Source organism: Labrus mixtus, chromosome 20 (assembly GCF_963584025.1).
Source record: "Labrus mixtus chromosome 20, fLabMix1.1, whole genome shotgun sequence".
Lineage (NCBI taxonomy): Eukaryota > Metazoa > Chordata > Actinopteri > Labriformes > Labridae > Labrus > Labrus mixtus.
Window position 1 is genome coordinate 2,902,487 of NC_083631.1, and position 20,610 is coordinate 2,923,096.

Genomic DNA, 20,610 nt, shown 5'->3' on the forward strand with positions numbered 1-20,610 from the left:
TTTATTTTCAATGAGGCTGGTTTGATGGGCTCTTCTTGGACAGAGCCTCTGTTGTTTCATGCAGTGATCACGACTTGCTGAGAGCTCAAAGGCTGGAGAAAAAAAACTCACTTTCTGCTGTAGAAATAATCGAAGCCTTATGATGAGTTCTCTGCAGCACTGCCACCTTCAGCTGCTTTTGTCTGATTTCATTTTCCGCTGTATACATTCATAGAGGAAAAGATTAATGCTGTATTCAAGAATGAAGCTTAGCAGAGAAAATTGAAGGCCATGTTTTACTTTAAAGCTCTTAACATGGAACATTTGAAAATTACTTTTTCAGTTGCTTTAAGGGGTCAGAACACACTGAATAACTGTGCCCATCAAACATTTCTCATCACAAACCAAGGCCAACCTGAATGGAAAGCCTTCAGGTTGAATCACTCCTCCGGATAACCCGAAGAGTGAGTGGGCAGGATGTGCATCAAGATTGCTTTTTTTTTTTTTTTTTACTATTGAGAGGATATTAATGGAACTTGTGGTCAGCTGCAGAACAGTTTAGTCAGAGCTGCGTGTGGGCTCTCTCCATGGTGCTGATTTCACAGAGTCCAGTGTCTCTCACCTCCCCCTCATTAAAAAACGATGCTCTTACTCTTTGTTTCCTCTTAGCACCATGGTGATACATGAGTGTGTAGAGTAGTGGCGCTGATTAATCAGGCTGTGTACACACAAAGGGTCGTGTGAGGATTACAAGTGTGAACAATGTCATGTCTTAAGTTCTGTTTCAGGTCGGTGTTTGAGTCATCACACACACACACCCCCCTCCCCCCGCACTCTTATGGTCATGTTTTGAATCACAACTAGAGATGTTGATTACGTCCTTGCCAGTCTAAAAATATCTGCCCCTGTCTTTTTGCATGCACATTTATTAAATGTTTGGAAATGAGCAGATTGATAAAACAGAAGACAAAGCACTTATTCGTATGAAGAAAAACAGGTTTTTATTATTACAGTAAAATAATACACTTCATAAAATATGAATGCACTGGTCCAGCCAGCTGCGTCAGAGTATAACTCCTTACATAAAATGACATTGCAGCATACTACTACAATTGGTTTTTGGAGAAGGCTCTCAATTCATTGAATCTGACACCTCTCGGGTTTGTTGTGCTTGGTGCTGGAATTCAGCACGAGCCGCAGGTCGCTGGTGAAGCTCGGTCGGCGCGCCAAAGGGTCTGTGGCGGCGCAGGGCGCACCGAGTGCCCGCGTGCGGCTCCATCTCCTGCCCCGCTGGTCGAGGTACAGAGACTGATATGTGAGGAGGGGTATCATCTGATGCCGCGAGGGACTTGTCTCGTCAGGCAGTCCGCCCAGAGTGGCGAGGGCTTTGAACATAGCATCCAGTCCCGTTCCGTCTTTGGCCGAGGTCTGAAAGAACGCGACATCTTCACCGAGGATTTCGCTCACCTCGGACCGTGTGACGGCCCTCGGTGCGTCCAAGTCTGATTTGTTCCCGCAGATCACAACTGGGACTCTGGCAGGATGTTTCAACTTCAACAGCTTTGCTTTCGCAGCTTTGACCTCGTTGAGCAGCTCACAGATGTCATTGAACGACTCTCTGTCATCCAAACTGAACACGAGCAGAAAGGTGTCACCTGGAGGGAAAGAGAGCATCACTTGAGTTATTGAAAATCCACTTGAGGCATAATATTGAATCTCATTGTGAGGCTATGACATCCATAGAACAAGTCATTTGCGTAAAATAGTATTCACAAACTTTAAAACACAGTGATTCAAAGCGCTCACCTGTCAGTATGGATAATCTCCTCTTCGCAGGGAAGTTCCTCTCATTCGCGGCGTCCAGCAGATCCACTTGGTAAGCCTCCCCGTTTATGTGGAACAGTTTCCTGTGAAAGTCCTCCACTGTGGGCTCATAGTCCTCTTCAAATTCTTTACCCAAGAACCACTGAATGATGTTGGTTTTACCCACTTTCGGCGCACCAAGCACAACTATTCTGTGACAGTTCCTTGGCTTGGTCAGACCCAGCTCCAGCAGATCCACGGACCTTTTGGGGAGTCGATCAGTCGAAACCTGTCGATTGCCAGAACTGGAGGATCTACTTTCTCGGTTATCCTGTTGCCTCCAATGGCCTCTGACCGTTTTGATTATGCCCATGCCTGTCTTCGATATGTTTGAGACTTTGGGATGCTGGGTTGATGTGGTAAAGGCTGCGCCCTGGAGCTGGAGGGCTGTGTGCGTAATGTTTGATTGGTGGTGAAGCGAGTTGAACATTTCGAAGATGCCATCAACGGGAAGGTAAAACTTCTCTGTTGTGTTCATCTCGCTGTTCTTTCCAAGCGTCTCCAGGCACCGAGGTATCTCACCGAACCAGCTGCTGCTCCATGAGTGCTTCGAAACAGAGCCGAGCATCGTCCTTTATACTCCCACACCGAGCGCAGCCCCTGCGTCACGATCTCATCCAGAGAACACACTCCTTTTATAGAAGCATAAAGCATCCTCAGGACTAAGAAAAAAAACCTCACAAGCTATCCACTCAAGATTCTTGTTATTTTCCTTTGAAGAAATGACATTAGTCTTGAAATATACAGAGATGAGTTTTGGTAACTTCTCCAATAATGATGTGACTTCAATTATGCATTTGAACATTTTATTCTGACATAAAGGTTTGTTAATTTAAAAAAAAAAAATCTGATTTAAAAGCCTAATTAAATGAAGGGTATTTTTAGCATCACACTAGCAGGGGTTTCCTGCCTCATTCTAGATAAATGGATGCATAGACAGAGTGTCCACATAATTGACTAAATCCCTGTAGTCATGGACACTGAAGGCGTAGAGATTGAGCACTAATTAGCCGTGTTCATTTAGTTCTATTTCAGCACTGTCAAGATGAGGGCTGCCTATTATTTTCATGTATTCTATGTTTGTATAAACGGAAACCAGTGTTTGTCCAACAGATTATTGGAAATATGTGCCTGCATAGTCTGACATAACAGTGCATTTGGGATTTTGTTATTCAATACTTGTGTACAACCCCCGTAGATTTCTGCAGTGCTCACGATGCGCTGATTTGCAGAAAGGCTGGAGAAACAGGCCACTCTCTGCTGCAGGAATCATGAGGTCCGATGATGAGTCCTCTGCAACACTGTCAGTATCATCTTCAGTAATTCCCTGTATGAAGAAACTGTGGGAGCACCCCTTTAAGGGCGTGAATCAATACTGCATTGGAGAGTGAAGGTTTCGGCTTAGAACACAAAAAATGACCATCAAAGGTTTCACTTTCCTGACTTTATACTGAACAGCTGACATGTATTAGAGTCCAAGAATCAGAACATATTGAACAATTGTGACTTTGTACTGCATCAAACTATCCTTACAACAACCAAGGCCACTCTGATGAAGAGCCCACATGTGGAAGCCTAGAGAATGGGTTGCATATGCTGGCATACACAAAGGGAAGGCGGATTGTCATGGAGCTGGCTATCTGACTTCAATAAGTGCAGTACATCTTTTGATCATCAAATGTATTTTGGTCCTTTAGAGGGAAACATTGCTCTGCAGAAGTGTCACCATAAAGTTGGACAGAGACAAAATATTTAGTTTCAGATAACATTAAATAGAGATTATTAACAAGGTTAAAATGTGTATAGATTTCAAAATGACCTCAAAAAGAGGTTAGGAATCATAAATAAAGATGTGTTAGTATGAATGTGCAAATCGAAAATACACACAATGCAAAATGAGCAATAATGACAGCTCAGTAAGAGCTGTGACGATGCAGATCCAAATATACATAAGAGCATTTAAACATGTTAATATGATAACAGTGTAAATAACATCTGATAACAATGATGTGCAAGACTACAGCACAGTGTCAACACTGGAGGTAACTAAAGTTATTTATAAAACTGACAGCAAAGTATTTTCAAAATCCGTCACGATGTTTGGTTTTTATGTAAGATGGATTCTCAAACTGGTCCACGTTTTCTAAACTTCCAATCTCATTTCAACCTGATAACATTTTCAGCAGTCTGCTACAGAAAACAACCCATCGAGAGGCCTCGGCTGTAAAATGTGCTGAAATGCAATGTTTCATACAATAAATTGCTGTGATTTGTTTTGTGCCGTGGTGCGTCAGAGCAGAGTCGGAATTTGATATATATTCGATGCAATCTTTCCAAACCATGTGAAGGATAAAATTGTTTCTGTCTCAAATTTAAAATAAATCCACTGAAATTTTGTAATAAAAACACACAGGAATCCGTCAACTATTTGACCATCCAGAGGTATACAGAGTCCTCCTGGAGGACATTTCATCAGTTTCTCTATACTAACCTAAGCTACCTTACTGACGTCAATGACGGCACGCACAAAAAAAAACACTCTCCTCTGAGTCTACAAGGTGTGGTGATAGTTGTTTTTATATAACTCTGACTCGTCCCATTTCAACTTTTCCAGCAGACTTTTTGGGGCCTAATTGACACCAATGGCTTCATATGTGAGGGGCTTTTTGGGATCTTTATTAAAAGAAGGAAGAATGCTTTAAGGTCTGAACACATTTATGACTTCTTCAAATGTGCAAACATTCATACATTTTGATTTTAATGAGGTCAGAAGAAAGTAAAAGTCTTAAAAAGAAGACTAAATTTTGATTTAGTCAATTATCCCCCCCCCCCCTCAAAAAAAAGAAAAAAGAAAAGAAGTCTGGGAAGGTAAAGTCAATGTGACCTGTAAATATTTATACAGTTTCTATGTCGTGCATCAATATTATGGTCAAACTGCCCTCTCTCCCAGCACAACATCATCCTGCACTAATGGCTGATAATTACACTGACACCCACTGTCGTTCACCTGTTCACTTCCTGGTTACGTGACTCAAAATAGAAACCATTTCCCTCCTAATGGGATACAGCTGGGTTATCGTTTAAGGAAATGATTGGACAACATCATCAACCCATCAAAAAGTCCCTCACTGTAGCGTCATCTTAGACTACATATGATTAATTTTAGCCACCTGCATGATTACAAAACATCAGTCACACACATTATGATGTTAAAAATACCCTGTTAGCAGAGCGTCACCTACACAGTCTGTTCAGCCTCAGAGACTTCATTTGTTACTAGGTCCCCATGGACCCCAATAATATAATGTCAGTGATGTACATTTTGTTGGTACAGAGAAACTTCCCAGCACTCGAAGTTGAAGAAATAATTGAAAGAAAACAAAGTTACAACAAATATGGTAATAGATGCTCCATTTAATTTGCTCTCCTAAGCAAACATACTCCAAATTGTAAGTATCTACTTCTTATTGTCCATGAAATTAAACTGAACATTTCTGCATCCTATCTGCTAATGAAACAAAAACAGACATGTACATATATTAAATTATGCTCTGTGGTATAATTAAAGGCCTTTTCCATTATTTTCAAAAAATAAAAGTAACAGGTCCTATTGATGGAAATAATCCTTGCTTGAAGCCTTCATAATGTTACAATGTTGGTTTGACAAATTGAGGAACATTTCTGAAAACAAAACTTTACAAATGAAATTTTTACAACACATTAAGAAATCAATCAAAGTATGTAGGACCAACAGATTTAGATCTATCAGATGGTTCCTCTTGACAGGAGCTAATTTTACAACAACAACAAAAAGGCCACAAGAGGGCAGCAAAGACTCCAAAGTCTTTAAAAGTAAGCTACTAAAGTGGACAAAAGAGATAACATATATTAAGAAGTTCTTTGTAGCAAGAACCATTCAATGTACAGTATATATTTAAAAAATGTCTCTCTCTCTCTCAGACACACGCACACACACGCGCACACACACACACACACACACACACACACACACACACACACACACACACACGACAAATACAAACAAACTAACTGACAAACACACATGTCCCATTTCCTCTGGTGTGTGATGTCACTGCTCGTGCAGTAGTAGACTGGTGTTACTTGTCAGCTGTCTCTCCTCCCCCTCTGTGTGCTCCCAGACCTTGCCTGCATACCCCCGCTCTGCACTGACCTCACCAGGCCTTTGTTGGGAAACAAAGAATGTTCAGGCATCTGTTTTCAGGAGAAATAAAGACACGGGATGCCAAGACAGAGAGGAGGAGGGCCGCAGGAGGTGTCTGAAGTTGAGCGGGATTGACCTGATCAATGGGAGTCATACGAGAATCAAACAGCTGCAACAAGTAAATGTACACTCCCACAGCGAGGAGAGCACACTTCAAACGTATGTGAACCATATATGAGCTATAAATATCAAAGTTTATCTTCACTTCTTGATAAGCTTCTGATTTCTATACAGTTCGCCCTTTGTCGTCTTCAAGAGTTGTGCCTTTGTTGTTTCAAGGTGGAGCTGGTATTTCCTGTATATCCTGCTCAGTGAACCAGCAACAAGGCCTACACTGCTCATGTCCTGCTGCTTCTCTCTCTCTCTCTTTAGGTAATCATTATTCAGTTGAACCCAGTGATATGATCCGTCTGTACAGTGTACTCTCATATTGATAACTTGGGTTTGGCCAAAGATTACTTTGCACAACTGATTGAAATGAAGCCAACATACACACAGAAGAGATTTAGGTCGTGTATAATGTATAAGGACGTGACTTCACATAACATCCCATTAGTGGTGATGAATAAGTAAAGAGCAGGGATGCAATGATGATCTTCCAAAAAGGAAATGTGGCTTTTTGTTGAATCCCCACTGGGGCAGCTTTCACTTTCTCTGGAGGAAGCATTACCAGCACATGTCTATGGGATATTAAAGGGTCTGGGGTGCACACTTTTAAAACCACCTTATTTTGACCTTCCATTTCTAAAGTGTTACATCCCTTTATATTTATGCCTGTACAATATGTATTGTGTATATATTCTTTTATATTAAATTACTTACAGTTTTGTTGGGCTCATTGATCTGCTGAAATGTAATCCAGCAGCTGAGGCTATCACTGTAATTCTTCAGGCTATGTGATAAATGGGATTAGCAGTTGTGGCTGAACAAATTCAGGCTTTTGTCCAAGTGTTATATCTCTCCTAAAACATAGTCTAAAATTATTTATGTTTTGTGCTTGTACAGTAAAATCCATGAGTGTGATTCATCACCTGCCCCAGTGAGCACAGATGCTTTTTACAGCCGGCAGTGAAAGGGTTAAGTCTGACTCTGCATGCACCGAGCAGGCCTCCCTCCCTCCCTCCCTCTCCTCTCCTCTCCCTCTACATCCATTTTCACCGTGTGTGTGTGTGTGTGTGTGTGTGTGTTTTTGTCGGGGGGCCTGTTCCATCTGCAAGCCCAGCGGATTTGTGTTATGAACACACAACTTAGTTTGATAAGAGAGCAGCTCCGCCGCGCGTTACTTTTGGATTGGTTCTGAGCGCGCGCGGCTCTGCGCGGATGATTTCCTCTGCGGTTGAACAATCTTTTTTGGACTCTTGTTGGTTTCTCGCTGTCCGAAAGCTCTCCGGGATATGTCGAGGGGCGGAGGCATTTCTCCTTCCACCCGAAGCCTCCCCAACTTTGGACCCCGCTGACGCGTTAAATGACATGAAGGTAAGAGGGGGGAAATCGAGGGCTGCGAGTCGAATATCGAGTCAGTTTGCTTCTTCTCCATTTAGACGAGATTGCAACTTTTAAACTCCGAAACAACGCTGAGTCACGGTCCCGTACTTCACCTTACACGATCGTCCTATTTGACGCAACGTGAATGATAATGTCCCGAGCAGCCGTCCCAGTGTGGGACAGAAGGATATGTCAGAGAAGTTAGACCTGGATCTGCATGCGTTCATGCAGCGATTTATTGTCTTTTTATTGTAGGACACATAAAACATACCTGGCCCAGCCTGTAGCCTATAGGCCTGATCTGGTAACAGTTCAGACTTTGTCTCGGAAACAGGGCTCAGGAAAATATGCTTGAATGACCTGAATGACAGATAACATACATATTTTAAAATGCCTATAAAAGGAGAATGCAATTTTGCTACGGTTTTATTCTGATGAAATCCAGAGTGAGGATGTATGTGTGACAAAGAGTATTATGTGTGATGCCTCTCTACAGTAGAGTATCACTCTGACTTAAGTGATAGTAATTAGTGTTGCCCCAAAATATATTATTTCCTAATGAGTGTAAGCACAACAGTATGTAGATTGGATTAGAACTCTGCCTAGAGGGACAGTGTAATTGCCTGTCTTTGATGTGTAACTACATCAAAACCCTTTCTCCACTTGAACAACTCTAATTTGAGGAGAATTACAGCAAGAGTGCATTTAAATGGACTATCTTATTATTACTCACCAGCCATATAATCCCCAGGAACCAGGAAGCAGGAGCTAATGGGATTGGATGGTGAACTGGGCCACAAACATTTCCTCTGTCATCACCACTTAACAATCTATTTCCAGCATTAAAGCTCACTCATAGTACGACAGATACCGCAGTCCGGTTTGATGCTGTCACCTTTTATTCATGGTATCATCAGAGCCTAATGAGGGGCGTTTACACCCTAAAATGCTTTCAGCTCTGCATCACATCTTCAGTGTGGCTGATACCAGAGCTAATAAAGATGTGGATTTTCTTGCTCTAACACACCATTTTTTCTTCTTCATATTATTCCCTTACCCCCCTACAGTTATGAGCTATAGAACTATAGAATGCAGTTTCTGCTATAAGATCTCCTCAAAGGGCCAATATTTTTTTCATGTAACATTTTATGCAGAAAACAATGGCCTGAGTTAAATAGTGTCGAAACATAGCATGTCTGCAGTCACATGTACAGCAGCAGATGGTGGTCCATACTAGAAGTGGTTGAAAATGTACAATTATGAAATAATAACATTAAGTTCTTAAATTAAGAGAACAGCTCTCTTAGTACATTTGCATTCTCATGGTCAGTGCACAATGTACAGTAAACTGTCTGCATTATTCCCTAAAACTAATAATAAATAAAGACAACTATTTTGGTAATGTGTGATTTTTTCTTAAAAATCATGCATTGGCGTGGCATTTCACCAAAGGGGCGGATACCAACCACTATAAAAGCCGTCTCTTATCTCATGCTCCTGTTTAATATTTTGTAAGTCAAAGTGCTTACTCACGACACAGCACTTGACTCTCAAGAGAAGAGATTGATTGTTTGTGATCATGCATCTCAATTCTGAATACACGAGACAGATCTGGGAGTGGAGAGTTAAGACTGACTCACTGCCCTGACTGTGAGGGGAGTAGAGGTCTAATGTCCAGGGGGAAGTAACACTGCACTGACTGTACGGTACAATTAAGACGATTATCATGATTATTAAAGCGAGCAAAAGGATCTATAGGTGATTCTGACAGACTGATGTGTGGATGATTTGGCCTTTTTTGTTCTAACAGTTTTTGGAGTCTTGGAATAGTTTTGCTGCTGTGATGATGTAATCAGGTCAGAAAAAACAGGAGAGGTGGAGCCTCCTCCCCTCCCAGAGTTTCTGATAACACAGTCATCAGGCCTGAAACTAATCATTTCATTATGAATAAGAAGAAATCATTTGTGAAAATTAAATTCAGGGAATTGGACACCAAAATGGTCACTGATAAACTAACCACTCAACCAGATCTCTTCATTTGTTTCAGGGAAAACTCATCCCCGGTATTTTATTTCACATCGCTTATTGGTGCTGAGTTGTTCTTTCTCCTTTTAAACACAATGTTGAGCTGTAGTCGCCAGTGTTTTAATAAATGACAAAACAAGGAGCACCAATACTAAAGGTTTGGATTGCTGCATTTAAATGTACCATTATGATATTAAGAATAATACGGAGTGTTCCAGTCTCAAATGATCCTTTTTTGGGTTTCTTTTCAACAGGAGCAAACCTGTGGACGTCACTGAAGTTCCCAACAGGAGGACGACTTTATTGCATTCATCTCTAACGTGCCACCTTGCTCGGGGCAACACAGTAGGCTGGCCTGCTGTTTGACTGTCTTTCTGCTGCTCGTGAAACACTTCCGCCATCATGCAGACCTCGTCGCTCCGCCGCCAGATGAAAAACATGGTCAACAACTACACGGAGGCTGAGATCAAAGTCCGAGAGGCCACCTCAAACGATCCCTGGGGTCCCCCCAGCTCGCTCATGTCTGAGATTGCAGACCTGACCTTTAATGTAGTGGCTTTCACCGAGGTTATGGGCATGATCTGGAAGCGGCTTAATGACCATGGTAAAAACTGGAGGCACGTTTATAAGGCGATGACCCTGCTGGATTACCTGATCAAAACAGGCTCTGAGCGTGTGGCTAAAGAGTGCCGGGAGAACATATACACCATCCAGACACTCAGAGACTTCCAGTACATAGATCGAGATGGACGAGACCAGGGCATCAATGTCCGGGAGAAGGCCAAGCAGCTGGTTACTCTGCTGAAAGATGAGGAAAAGCTGAAGAAGGAGAGGAGTCAGGCACTCAAGACCAAGACACGCATGACAGGTGTCACCAGTGGTTTAGGCTCCGGATCCCTTCCTCCTCCTTACCCGGGGCGCCGCACCAGCCAGCCCAGCTCATCTGGGGGTTATGGGGATGAGTTAGGCAGGTGCAGAGACTCGCCATCCTCTTTTCACTGTGAGTAGTAGCAGGGATAGCTGATGTTTCCAAATCCACTGTGATGTAACTTTGTAGAACCAGGGCACTCAAATTGAAATTAAGTTCCTAAAAGAAAACATGTATCTGAAGTTTGCCTGCATTTTTCTTTGGCATGTGATCAGTCAACTGTCAGGAATGCACACATGACAGGTCACAGGTTTGTCAGATAATTTCAGAACTGAACTTGTGGGTGACGAATGAAACTGAATAACAACATTCCTGCACTTCTTCCTTCACCTAAAATATTCCATTTTGTTACAGAAAGGGATTTATGGAGATGCTGGCAGCTCAGAATTGACTATCCTTTAAGTTTTAATTAATGAGTCTGTAATTTCTCACCAAGATATGTCAGCATTTAAACCCTGATAAGTATAGATTATTAAATATAGTCTTTTGAATTGTTGGTGAATCAGTTTTGCTCTGACATCTGCATTCCTGTCATTCGCCTGTTTACAGTCACGTCAGCTAAACTGGATTTACAAAAGAGAGGAGGCCCTGTGTGTGTGTGTGTGTGTGTGTGTGTGTGTGTGTGTGTGTGTGTGTGTGTGTGTGTGTGTGTGTGTGTGTGTGTGTGTGTGTGTGTGTGTGTGTGTGTGTGTGTGTGTGTGTGTGTGTGTGTGTGTGTGTGTGTGTGTGTGTGTGTGTGTGTGTGTGTGTGTGTGTGTGTGTGTGTGTGTGTGTGTGTGTGTGTGTGTGTGTGTGTGTCTCCAATGTGAAAGCACAACTGGATGCCATGTTGACTTGAGCTGATACAATCTGATACGCAATAGCAGAGCCCTTACTTAGCCGGTTAGGACATCTGATGTCTTTGACTTAACTACTGCCATAAACACTTTCAAACTTTAGTGATATTGTGGAAAGCATCAAGTAGCTTTATGCACAGTGGCATTTGTAAATGTGGTTTTACTGGTGTGTACCATGATTTGCATGTCTGTGCGGTTTGTGCACAAGCTTCTCAGCTACTTTGATGTCTGAGGCTGGTTTAAACACCGACATCTGACTGTTTCGTTACCACTAATTTATCAAAGACTTTTACACTTGAAACACATTCCCCACGCACTTTTCAGGGCCTGAATGTGTGCCAGCGGAAACATGTGGCAGAAACAGTCTCCGCCTCCGGTTGTGTGGTAAAGCTATTTTACAATAGGAGCATGGCTCGCTAAATGGAAAAAAAAAACACACACCCCATTTTCATCTGATATCATTACAAAAATGCTAAGCTAAGTGAAAAGCCTCAGACAGAGGCTGCTTTCATGGTGGATGACCACGTCTGTTTCACACTCGGTCAGTCATGGAGAGAAATTAGAAACACTTGGTTTTTATGCAGACAGGAATGCGACCATAATATTATATTTGCATTATTTTGTGGGAGCAAAATAGACTCATGTGTACATACTGGTGTAAAGTTTGTTTGTGTGCATAATGCAGGAGTTTCTCATTCTGGCTTTTAAATGTAAAGGTGATCTCCGCTTTGGCACATGCTTGGCGGGTTTGACAAAATGATAATGGCTGATTTGGGTATGGGTCAGGAGTCTGGCAGCAGCAGATTGCCAGTAAGCATTCTAGCTCAGGCGGGGGGATATGTGGGGGCAGCACAGACAAAATGATTGCTTTATGAGATCTGACTCTGCCAACATGTGACATGCAGCCTCCTCTTAGCCCCATGACCCACAGCCTGGCACCCCAGTCACCCCCCCCCCCCCCCCCAGTGATGGAACCCACCAAGACGATTCAGGGTAATAAGATGGGCCCCACTCCAACCCGTCCATTCCTCTCCCCTTCCACCAGCCTAACTCTCCACACAGGCGCACCATTGTTCTCTGACCGTGGCAAGCAATGCCAGCAAAGGCCCTAAACAACGTGCCATGGAAAAACTTAACATGCAAAACATGGCCAGCTCTTTTTTGAGCTGGAAAGAAAAGATCAGCTTTAAGTGTTTTTTTTAATTGTTGTCCATTTTGCCCCCTTTACACTTTGACATCCCCCCACTAAGTGTCCCCTGCTTAACACACCAATCCCTCTGCTCCTTCTCTGTCTTTGTAGCCTCCTCTTCCTCACCTCGATTCGCCCCAGACCTGGAGCAGGCTCGGCCCACGACCAGCGGAGAAGAAGAGCTGCAGCTGCAGCTGGCCTTGGCTATGAGCCGAGAAGAAAGTGAAAAGGTACCTCTAACTAAGATTACATGCACAAGCCAAAGCACAAACACACAAACCTCTTATCCTCAGAGCACATGCGCCTGACAGAAAGAGGCTTCTCAGCCGCTCTGCTGCCGACATGTTTTGTTTTTATACTGTTATAAAACATTTAATGGCTCCCACTTCCCAGCTCGATCACTGTCTATCAAGGCGAACAAAAAATCCTTTGGCCTGGCTCTTCTAGGCCACCGTTTCCTTTAACCGAAAATGATATCATCATCCCTGTCTGCGATGTGGTCATTAATGGCACTTTGACCAATCAGTGTCAGAGAAGGGCTTTCTCACTGAAGAGTGAGGAGGCAGTGAGTGAAAGAGTGAGAAGCCAGACAGGATGTGTGCATTGATCCACTCCTAAGCATCCACAGCACGCTCTCGTCTCCACAGCAAGGGCAGCCATTGCCCTCTGTGACTTCTGCTCAGCTACTGCGGGGATATATTGTACTGCACAGCAGCTTCTGCAATCAATCCAAACAGCTCTGATTTTATTGAACAGACTGAAATCCATACATCTGATTTCTGTGAAACCCCTCTCGTCAGAATCACCTTAAATCCTAAAAAAATATTTTAGAATCTCTGCACTTAAATCAAGCGTGGTTTAAAGTTGCCTTTGATCAGTCTTACCCATAATCCTTCCTGCTTGACCCTAGCCGCCTCCCACAGTGGACATGGATGAACAGACCCAGCTCCAGATCGCTATGACTCTCAGCAAGGAGGAGGCCCAGAAGGTACAAGTATGCTGGGACTAAGGACAACACTTAATTTGCATCTTTTGCCCTAAAGCACATCTCCTGTTGCTTCTATACACTGAAACCAACCTCACTGCCAAGGCTGGGCCCTCCTGAGAAACAGCTGCATGTACTAATCACTCTCCTCCCTCAACCCTGAACAGCCAAAGGACATGTAACTTTCTCCGGTGACTAAACAAAAGAGGCTTCATTTTTTCTTTCCACTAACCATTTAATCTCTCCTCCTCTAGTCGGAGATGCCCACATCGAACACTGACTTCATCTGGTGGGGTGTCAGGGAACCTCAAAGAGTTGACCTCCTTTACTCTAACTTTGCTCACGTTTAGAATTGCATGCATTGTACAGCGAGGATGCGCTGGCATTTTTTTTTTTGTCCACATTTGTTGAAACCAAATACTGATTGCCCTTCCCTCCTTGGTTAACACCTTCACAGCCAGTCCCACGTGTCGTACCTCCAACAGTGGATATGGATGAGGACACCCAGCTGCAGTTAGCCCTGAGTCTGAGCAAGGAGGAGCACCAGCAGGTAAGCGTTTGGGTCTGGGGGGTTGAGGGCAGGGATATACTTTGCTCATGTACAAGCTGCCAAGCACTAATGGCAGCACAAGTTTTAAAATTCAAACTGATCAATAGTGGAAGACTTGGCATCATAGATTTAAAATTCAACTGTTTATTGAAGGAATATAGTCGAAGAAAATACTGCAGTGGTTGCAAAATGCTGATTTGTACTTAAAAAATGGGCGGATGATGAGGAAGATCTTTGGCTTATTTCATTCCTATATGAATTAATTTAATACATTGTAACCAAGCTTTTATTGACGGAGGAATGTCCAAAGCTTCAAACATCGCTGGCCCTGTCAGAGGGCACTTTATTCAGTTTGGCTGCTCAAAGACTTTTAGTACAGTGAAAAATGATTTATAACAACAACGGGAAGATTGAAGCAATGGACACAGAAAAGGCATAATCATAGAAATATTTCTACCTGATACCATGTAAAAATGAAATAACATCAGTCAGATAATGGATGGAATCCATCCTTCCATTATCTATACTGCTTTTCAGGGTCGGGGTACACACTGGACTGTACACCAGCCAATCACAGGGCTGACATATACAGTAGAGAAAGACAACCAGCCACATTGACACCTACGGGCAAATTTAGAGTCACCAATTAACCTAACAAGCATGTCTTTGGACTATGAGAGGAGAACCCACGCATGCACAGGGAGAACATGCAAACTCCACACAGAAAGGCTCCTGCCCGACAGGGATTCGAAACCTGGAACCTCCTCGCTGTGAGGCAACAGGGATAACCACTGCACCCCTAATCAGCTAATGTAATTCATATTATTCTCTGCTATATTAGAAGCAGATAGGAGCTATAAAACAAAGGCAACATGATCAGACAATAAACCAGTGGTAAGCTATTCATGTGAGCACTGTTGTTATGAGTCCTCTGTTAGAAGCGTTAATATTGGTCTCTAGTTTTAAACTGGGAGGTGAAGAGTTAGAAAGTTTTGCCCAATTTGCAGGGAAAGCAGACTGACCAACAGAGGTCTAGCATATTGGGACAAGACAATCCGCACTGATGGAGGCTGGTGTGATTGTCCTACGAGAGCTTTGACGCCTAATGGCTAATTCAGAAACCAGTGATGACACGTGTTTAGTGAGACATTTGAAAACCAGTTTAAGGTTACTCAAACTGGTAAAAATGTCATAGCTCATAAGCTTGTAGTTAGTCTTTAATGGATATTCCGTGACAGCAATATGAATTGTCTATTCATGCCATTGTCAGTTCAAGGTTATTTGACTGAAAAATAGGACTGTTATGGTTTGGTGTGTAAAACAAGGGAGGTGGACCCAAGTTATTTAAACAAAAAGGCAAAAACTAAAACTATCTATCAAAAATGTCCAAACTGAGAAAATCCAGAAATTGACAAGCACTGAGGAACACTAGGAAACACTGACACTCTAACATATGACAAACAACACTAGCAACTTACAACAATGAACTGACACAGAAGGGAAGACACACAGAGACTAAATAGACATAGGGTAACCAGACACAGGTGAGACTAACAAGACACAGGTGAGGACAATCAGGGCAATCACACTGGGAAACACACAGAGGCAGGAATACAAGAAACACTGAGGACAAACTAAATCATGAACCACACAAGGGAAAAACCAGCAACACTGGGACAAAACAGGGAAACCCAAACACAAAACCAAATCATGACAAGGACACTACATTGAATGCAGAGCAAATTAAAAAGTATACAGATCATTTTATTGGCATGTGGCATAGGGCTAGTTGGATTTTTATTGCTCATGTATTAGACCAAAAACTGTTACTTTAAGTGAGGTTTGGTGTGAGTTCAGACAATCATGAAGGGCCGGTGGAGGTTTTTCAAGTCCATAGATGACTCTGAGTTTTGCCTTCTTTGAAGCACTGGGGCTTTGAATCTTTTTGGCACAACTCGAAATAGTTCCAAAGCTTCAAATTCTAAAGTCGCCCATCAATAATTTGCAGTCTCCATCTTTGCTTGAAGTGCAAACTAGCACAGAAGCTACAACACAATAAAAGAGTATAAAAATACAAGTGCACTGCAGAGGATGTTTTGGACTATAGGGCACATTTTACAGGGTTTTGGCTGACTCAGCCGCATTTATCCAAGCAGAGTATGTGACTGAAGAAATGCTGCAGATTAAGGTAGAATCTGTGGTTTACAGTAACAGTGGTCCATGATAATTTAATCTATTTTGCAAAACTAAAACTCAACAACTCCTACTCCAACTCTGCATGATCTTTGAAATCAGTCAGCGGTCTTAAAATATGTAAAACAACACAACAAGGCTTCATGAGGGTTATAGCTTAAAGCTTGGATATTAATTATGTAGCGTGTTCCCACTTTAACCTCATTATTCCTGTATTATTGTAGGGAATTTGTGTTTTCAACTTATTTCCTTTGATGATAATCCTGGACATTATAATGCAACACTTCTATTAACACCCTCTGCTTCCTTTGCCTTGTTGTTCTCTTATTGCTTTATTGGGGTAAATCTGGCAACCTTTTTACTCCATCTCTCTCTCCCACTCACCCTATCTTACAGTCTCTGTTTTTTTCTACTGTATGCTAATATACTGTTGCACAATAGAACTGCTCTGACTTCTTCCTTCCTTGACCAAGCAACTTTCTGGTTCATGCTCATAGCACTCGTCTGTCTCAGGGTCATGTGTTGCCGGGGAAAATCACCAGCTGGCGTTTGTGTTTGTGTGAAGCTGCTGAGTAATAAATATAGTATGACGCCGACAATATGTGATTTTTGCCTGAAGATGTCTTGCCTAAAGGAGTCCATGTGTCTGTATGTGTTAACAGGAGCAGCTAAGTCGCCAAGGAGACGAGTCCATGCTTCAAAAAGCTCTCGAGGAGAGCAAACGTGAGATGGACTCTAAAGGCAAGGTATGAAATATTGAGGTATGGAATATCTCAATGGGTGTGTGATGACATATAACAGTACATTGAAGTGAACATTAAGCATATCGTGCTTTGAGATCAACCCAGCCATTTAATACACGCCATATCCTCAACTGACTCATACTTTTTCCTTGTTTCTTTGGTCAGACCGCCTTCATGGACCTAGTAGATGTTTTTGCAGTGCCGTCAGATCCGCCTCCTGTTGACCATCAGTGGAATAACAACCAACACCAGGCAGCTGCTCGTCTAGGGGGAACAGACCCCTGGGACTCCCTGGGTGAGCCTTCAGTCTGCTACAATAACCAAAGCAGGATTTTTCATCTCAGAAAGCATGTGTAGCTGATTTAATTCAGGGCCATCCTTTACTTTTCAAAATAGATTTACAGTGTTTAATATGTTCCACTAACACGCTACAATTAAAGCTCAGCTGTAGAATAAAGGCCTTTCTCTCTTTTACTCAAATCTATGCTAATGAAGAAGGAAGCACCAACACCTCTAGAGTGGATCCTCCCTGGATGGCACCTCCAACATCTAACAGCCCCCCTCCACCATGGGAGCCCCCAGCAGCCCCCTGGGATGATCCGCAGAGCAATGTCTCCAACCCACATGCTGCAGGCCAAGTGTGGGCTTTCCCTGGCAACACAGGTCAGTCTTGGGGTGCACATACAGTCTCAAATCAGCTAAAGACAATTAGTACAAGCCATTCCCATACTTAAAAAACAAAGAACTCCTGAAACTCTGTTCCATTATATTTTTTTCTTTTGCAGGTGCCTCAGGAGTTGATCCGTTCATAGCCTCATCAGCGCTTAGAGGAGCTGCTAGAGTACCTTCTCCCAGAATGGGAAGCCCCTCAGGTAAATAATACATTTCTATACATCTGTGCCACCGACAGCAGTGACCCGGGGCGTTATGTTTTTCATTTGTGCGTCAGTCTGTTCATCCCATTCCTGTAAATACTGTATCTCAGGAGCAGCGGAAGGGATTGTCTTCCAATTCTGACATAACATACACTTGCTCTCAAGGATTAAATGTAGAGTTCGGTGGTCGACAGTCAAAGTCACTGTGATCTCTCAAAAGAGCCATAGCTGTATTTTAGTCCTACAGCTCAAAAATTCACAGTATAATTAAGACAAACATCTCTGAGACCCAAACATGTCAAAGGTCAACTTCACTGTGACATCAAAATGTCTATCATATCCGTCTGCTTCTTGTGAATGTGATAAATCAGGAACGAATATCTTCAGCTTTGCAGACACACACATTTTGACTCCAGGAGAAACTGATATATTTGTTTAACATAAGTCAAGGTCCCTTTTACCTCACATTCTTGTGAATGATATATCCAGCATTAAGGGAATTTTGCTACATGTGGTTCATTTGTTTTATTTCTCTGCTGTAATGGGAACAGTCTAATGGGAATTATAATATAGAGAGTAACTATCTCTGGAAATGTATCCCTCCTGTAATGATGTTGTGCAACCTCTTTAGTATAATGTAGGCTAACTCATGCTGTTTTTTGTTATGGGTAATGTATACTTCCAAATAGTTTTAAATTACAAATCCATTTTCCATCAATGTCCCAGTTATACTATTTTATATTAGATCATTTTGGGGGCTTTTTATGACTTTATTCAGAGGACAGCACTGTGAGAAATGGAGAATGGCATGCAGTAAAATGCAGAGGAGAGTAACATGTAGTAAAGTGCAGAGGGGAGTGACATGTAGAACAGCAGGTCAGAGTTCAAGGACTATAGCCTCTGTTGGGGGTCATTCTATGGAAAACACAACAATGCATGTAAACTGAACACCACAGGTTGGTAGAGACATGCAGCTGTTAGGCAGTAATTATAGTTTGTTCTCATTTTGTAGTTTTACATCCCATCTGCTAACGATTCACTCTTTTTCTGCTTGTCAGATGGGGATCTGTTTGATGAAGCCATGGATGGAGGTCAGGTGAATGTAAATGGCCGAAGGGATGGCAGCCCTGAGATGTTTGACCTCTCACGTCTTGGAGAAAGCCTGGCTGCACCCAGCCCTCGAACGTGCAGGACACCCGAGGCCTTCCTGGGCCCCACAGGAGCTTCTTTGGTGAATTTAGACAGCTTGATCCCAGCAAACCCTCCAGCCAAGACAAAGAACCCCTTTCTTTCAGGTATTTGTTATATAACTGGTTGTAGATGGAATTTCTGTTTAGTTTAGGAGCAACTTAGTTTAGACTTTTGCATTTGTAGCTAATTAATTGTAGATTATCTGTAGATTAGTTTCAGCAATTCACTGATCTGAGCTGTAGAGTTTGCAGAAGAGTCACTACATGAAACTGTGACGCAATTCAAGTCATTGTTAAAAATAACAAACATCTTATGTTCAGTCTTAGAAATGAAAAATCTTATTTTTAAATCACTATAGCAATACTAATTAGTTATTTTTCTTTCTGTCTAGGCCTGAGTGCTCCCTCACCCACCAATCCTTTCCAAACTGAGCAGCCAAAACTTAGTCTGAATCAACTGGGTGCGGGCTCCGCTTCTGCAGCTCCCAACACTTCTCTCCCATACAGTGCCTCCTTGCCCCTGCCTATGAGCCACCAGCCTGCCAGTCTCCCATCGTCACTCACTCACCCCACCCAGCCTGGTTTGGAGCTGCCAGGGAACCTCCCTGAGCCCTTGTTGCCCTTCTCTTCGGCCAGCGCTGAGGGATCACTGGCTAAACACGACAGCCAGAACCCTTTCTTATGAGGACCAACGAAACTGGGAAATATATTAGATAAAAGTGAATGCCTTCAGTTTATGCTATTGAAATATAACAAACTGAAGGCCGAACTACAGACCGAAGGACCTTTACAAAAGCCTGATTTTTGTTGATTTTATATTGTGGTATAACACAGTAACCCTTAGATTGATGAAAGCTGGTTCTCCGCTTCACTGCAACAATCTGTCCTGCTCCTGATGTCATGAATGCAGTAATATGATATAAAAGGGATGATGCTTTTTTAACAGAAAGTATTTATATCACTAGTGTCAAAACACTCTTTAGGGACATAGCACATTGTGAATTGACTACAGCTAGAAACTCACACAAAAGCACAGTTTGACAACATTTTTTCACCTCATCGCCTGGAAAATGTATTACAGTATTTTAACTAGTCACTAAGTCTCCTGCTCACTCAGCTGGTTTTTGTGATTGGCCTAGCTGGCCACTGCTGCTGTCATATACTCTGGAAACAGGAAAAGAAATGAACTTCTGATCAGATACAAGAATAGGATACCTGTCCAGTTCTTGAGATGAACTTTGTGAAGCTTCTGCTGGACCCGATCTAAAGAGGAACATCTGGGTACACACGATTTTACCAAAATGAACTGAAATTCTGGGGTAAACTGAATTGAAATATAGTTTGGGATGAATGTGCTTCTGAATTTACCATAATCAAGGTATTAGAAAATGTATGAATCATGAGTTCAATTCATTGCTTGTGAACCACTGACTCTCATCAAATATAAGGGTATCATCAGAGTATTGCTTCATTATTCAGTTGCTTTTACTGTTTTGTGTTTCCTCGTTTTCTGTGATATCAATACC

At 42.4% G+C, this 20,610-nt stretch overlaps 2 protein-coding genes across 4 annotated transcripts; one reads left to right on the top strand and one right to left on the bottom strand.

Moving 5' to 3' along the window:
- Positions 1-979: 979 nt before the first annotated feature.
- rasd2a (RASD family member 2a) lies at positions 980-2,718 on the bottom strand. The gene is made up of 2 exons (XM_061026539.1): positions 1,786-2,718; positions 980-1,634 (listed from the first exon to the last, which is right to left on the bottom strand). The coding sequence occupies exons 1-2, from the start codon at positions 2,408-2,410 to the stop codon at positions 1,117-1,119; spliced, it is 1,143 nt and encodes a 380-aa protein (XP_060882522.1). The 5' UTR covers positions 2,411-2,718; the 3' UTR covers positions 980-1,116.
- Positions 2,719-7,245: 4,527 nt separating this feature from the next.
- Positions 7,246-20,544, top strand: epn3a (epsin 3a). 3 transcript variants are annotated; one of them, XM_061065292.1, is made up of 11 exons: positions 7,246-7,561; positions 9,850-10,595; positions 12,660-12,778; positions 13,459-13,536; positions 13,991-14,083; positions 16,939-17,022; positions 17,185-17,314; positions 17,515-17,682; positions 17,805-17,891; positions 18,953-19,189; positions 19,477-20,544. In XM_061065292.1, exons 2-11 carry the CDS (start codon positions 9,998-10,000, stop codon positions 19,767-19,769), a joined length of 1,887 nt encoding a protein of 628 aa, XP_060921275.1. In that variant the 5' UTR covers positions 7,246-7,561; positions 9,850-9,997; the 3' UTR covers positions 19,770-20,544. The 3 variants fall into 3 exon arrangements, with proteins under 3 accessions (XP_060921275.1, XP_060921277.1, XP_060921278.1); XM_061065294.1 differs by lacking the exon at positions 13,459-13,536; XM_061065295.1 differs by lacking the exons at positions 13,459-13,536; positions 13,991-14,083.
- Positions 20,545-20,610: the final 66 nt, after the last annotated feature.

Excerpts from the sequence above, each read along its gene's own strand:
- rasd2a (XM_061026539.1), bottom strand. The coding sequence starts at position 2,410 with ATGCTCGGCTCTGTTTCGAAGCACTCATGGAGCAGCAGCTGGTTCGGT. Across the intron at positions 1,635-1,785 it reads GAGATTATCCATACTGACAG|GTGACACCTTTCTGCTCGTG; the intron begins GTGAGCGCTTTG and ends CTTTCCCTCCAG.
- epn3a (XM_061065292.1), top strand. The coding sequence starts at position 9,998 with ATGCAGACCTCGTCGCTCCGCCGCCAGATGAAAAACATGGTCAACAAC. Across the intron at positions 13,537-13,990 it reads GCAAGGAGGAGGCCCAGAAG|CCAGTCCCACGTGTCGTACC; the intron begins GTACAAGTATGC and ends ACACCTTCACAG. Across the intron at positions 17,023-17,184 it reads AGATGGACTCTAAAGGCAAG|ACCGCCTTCATGGACCTAGT; the intron begins GTATGAAATATT and ends TTCTTTGGTCAG.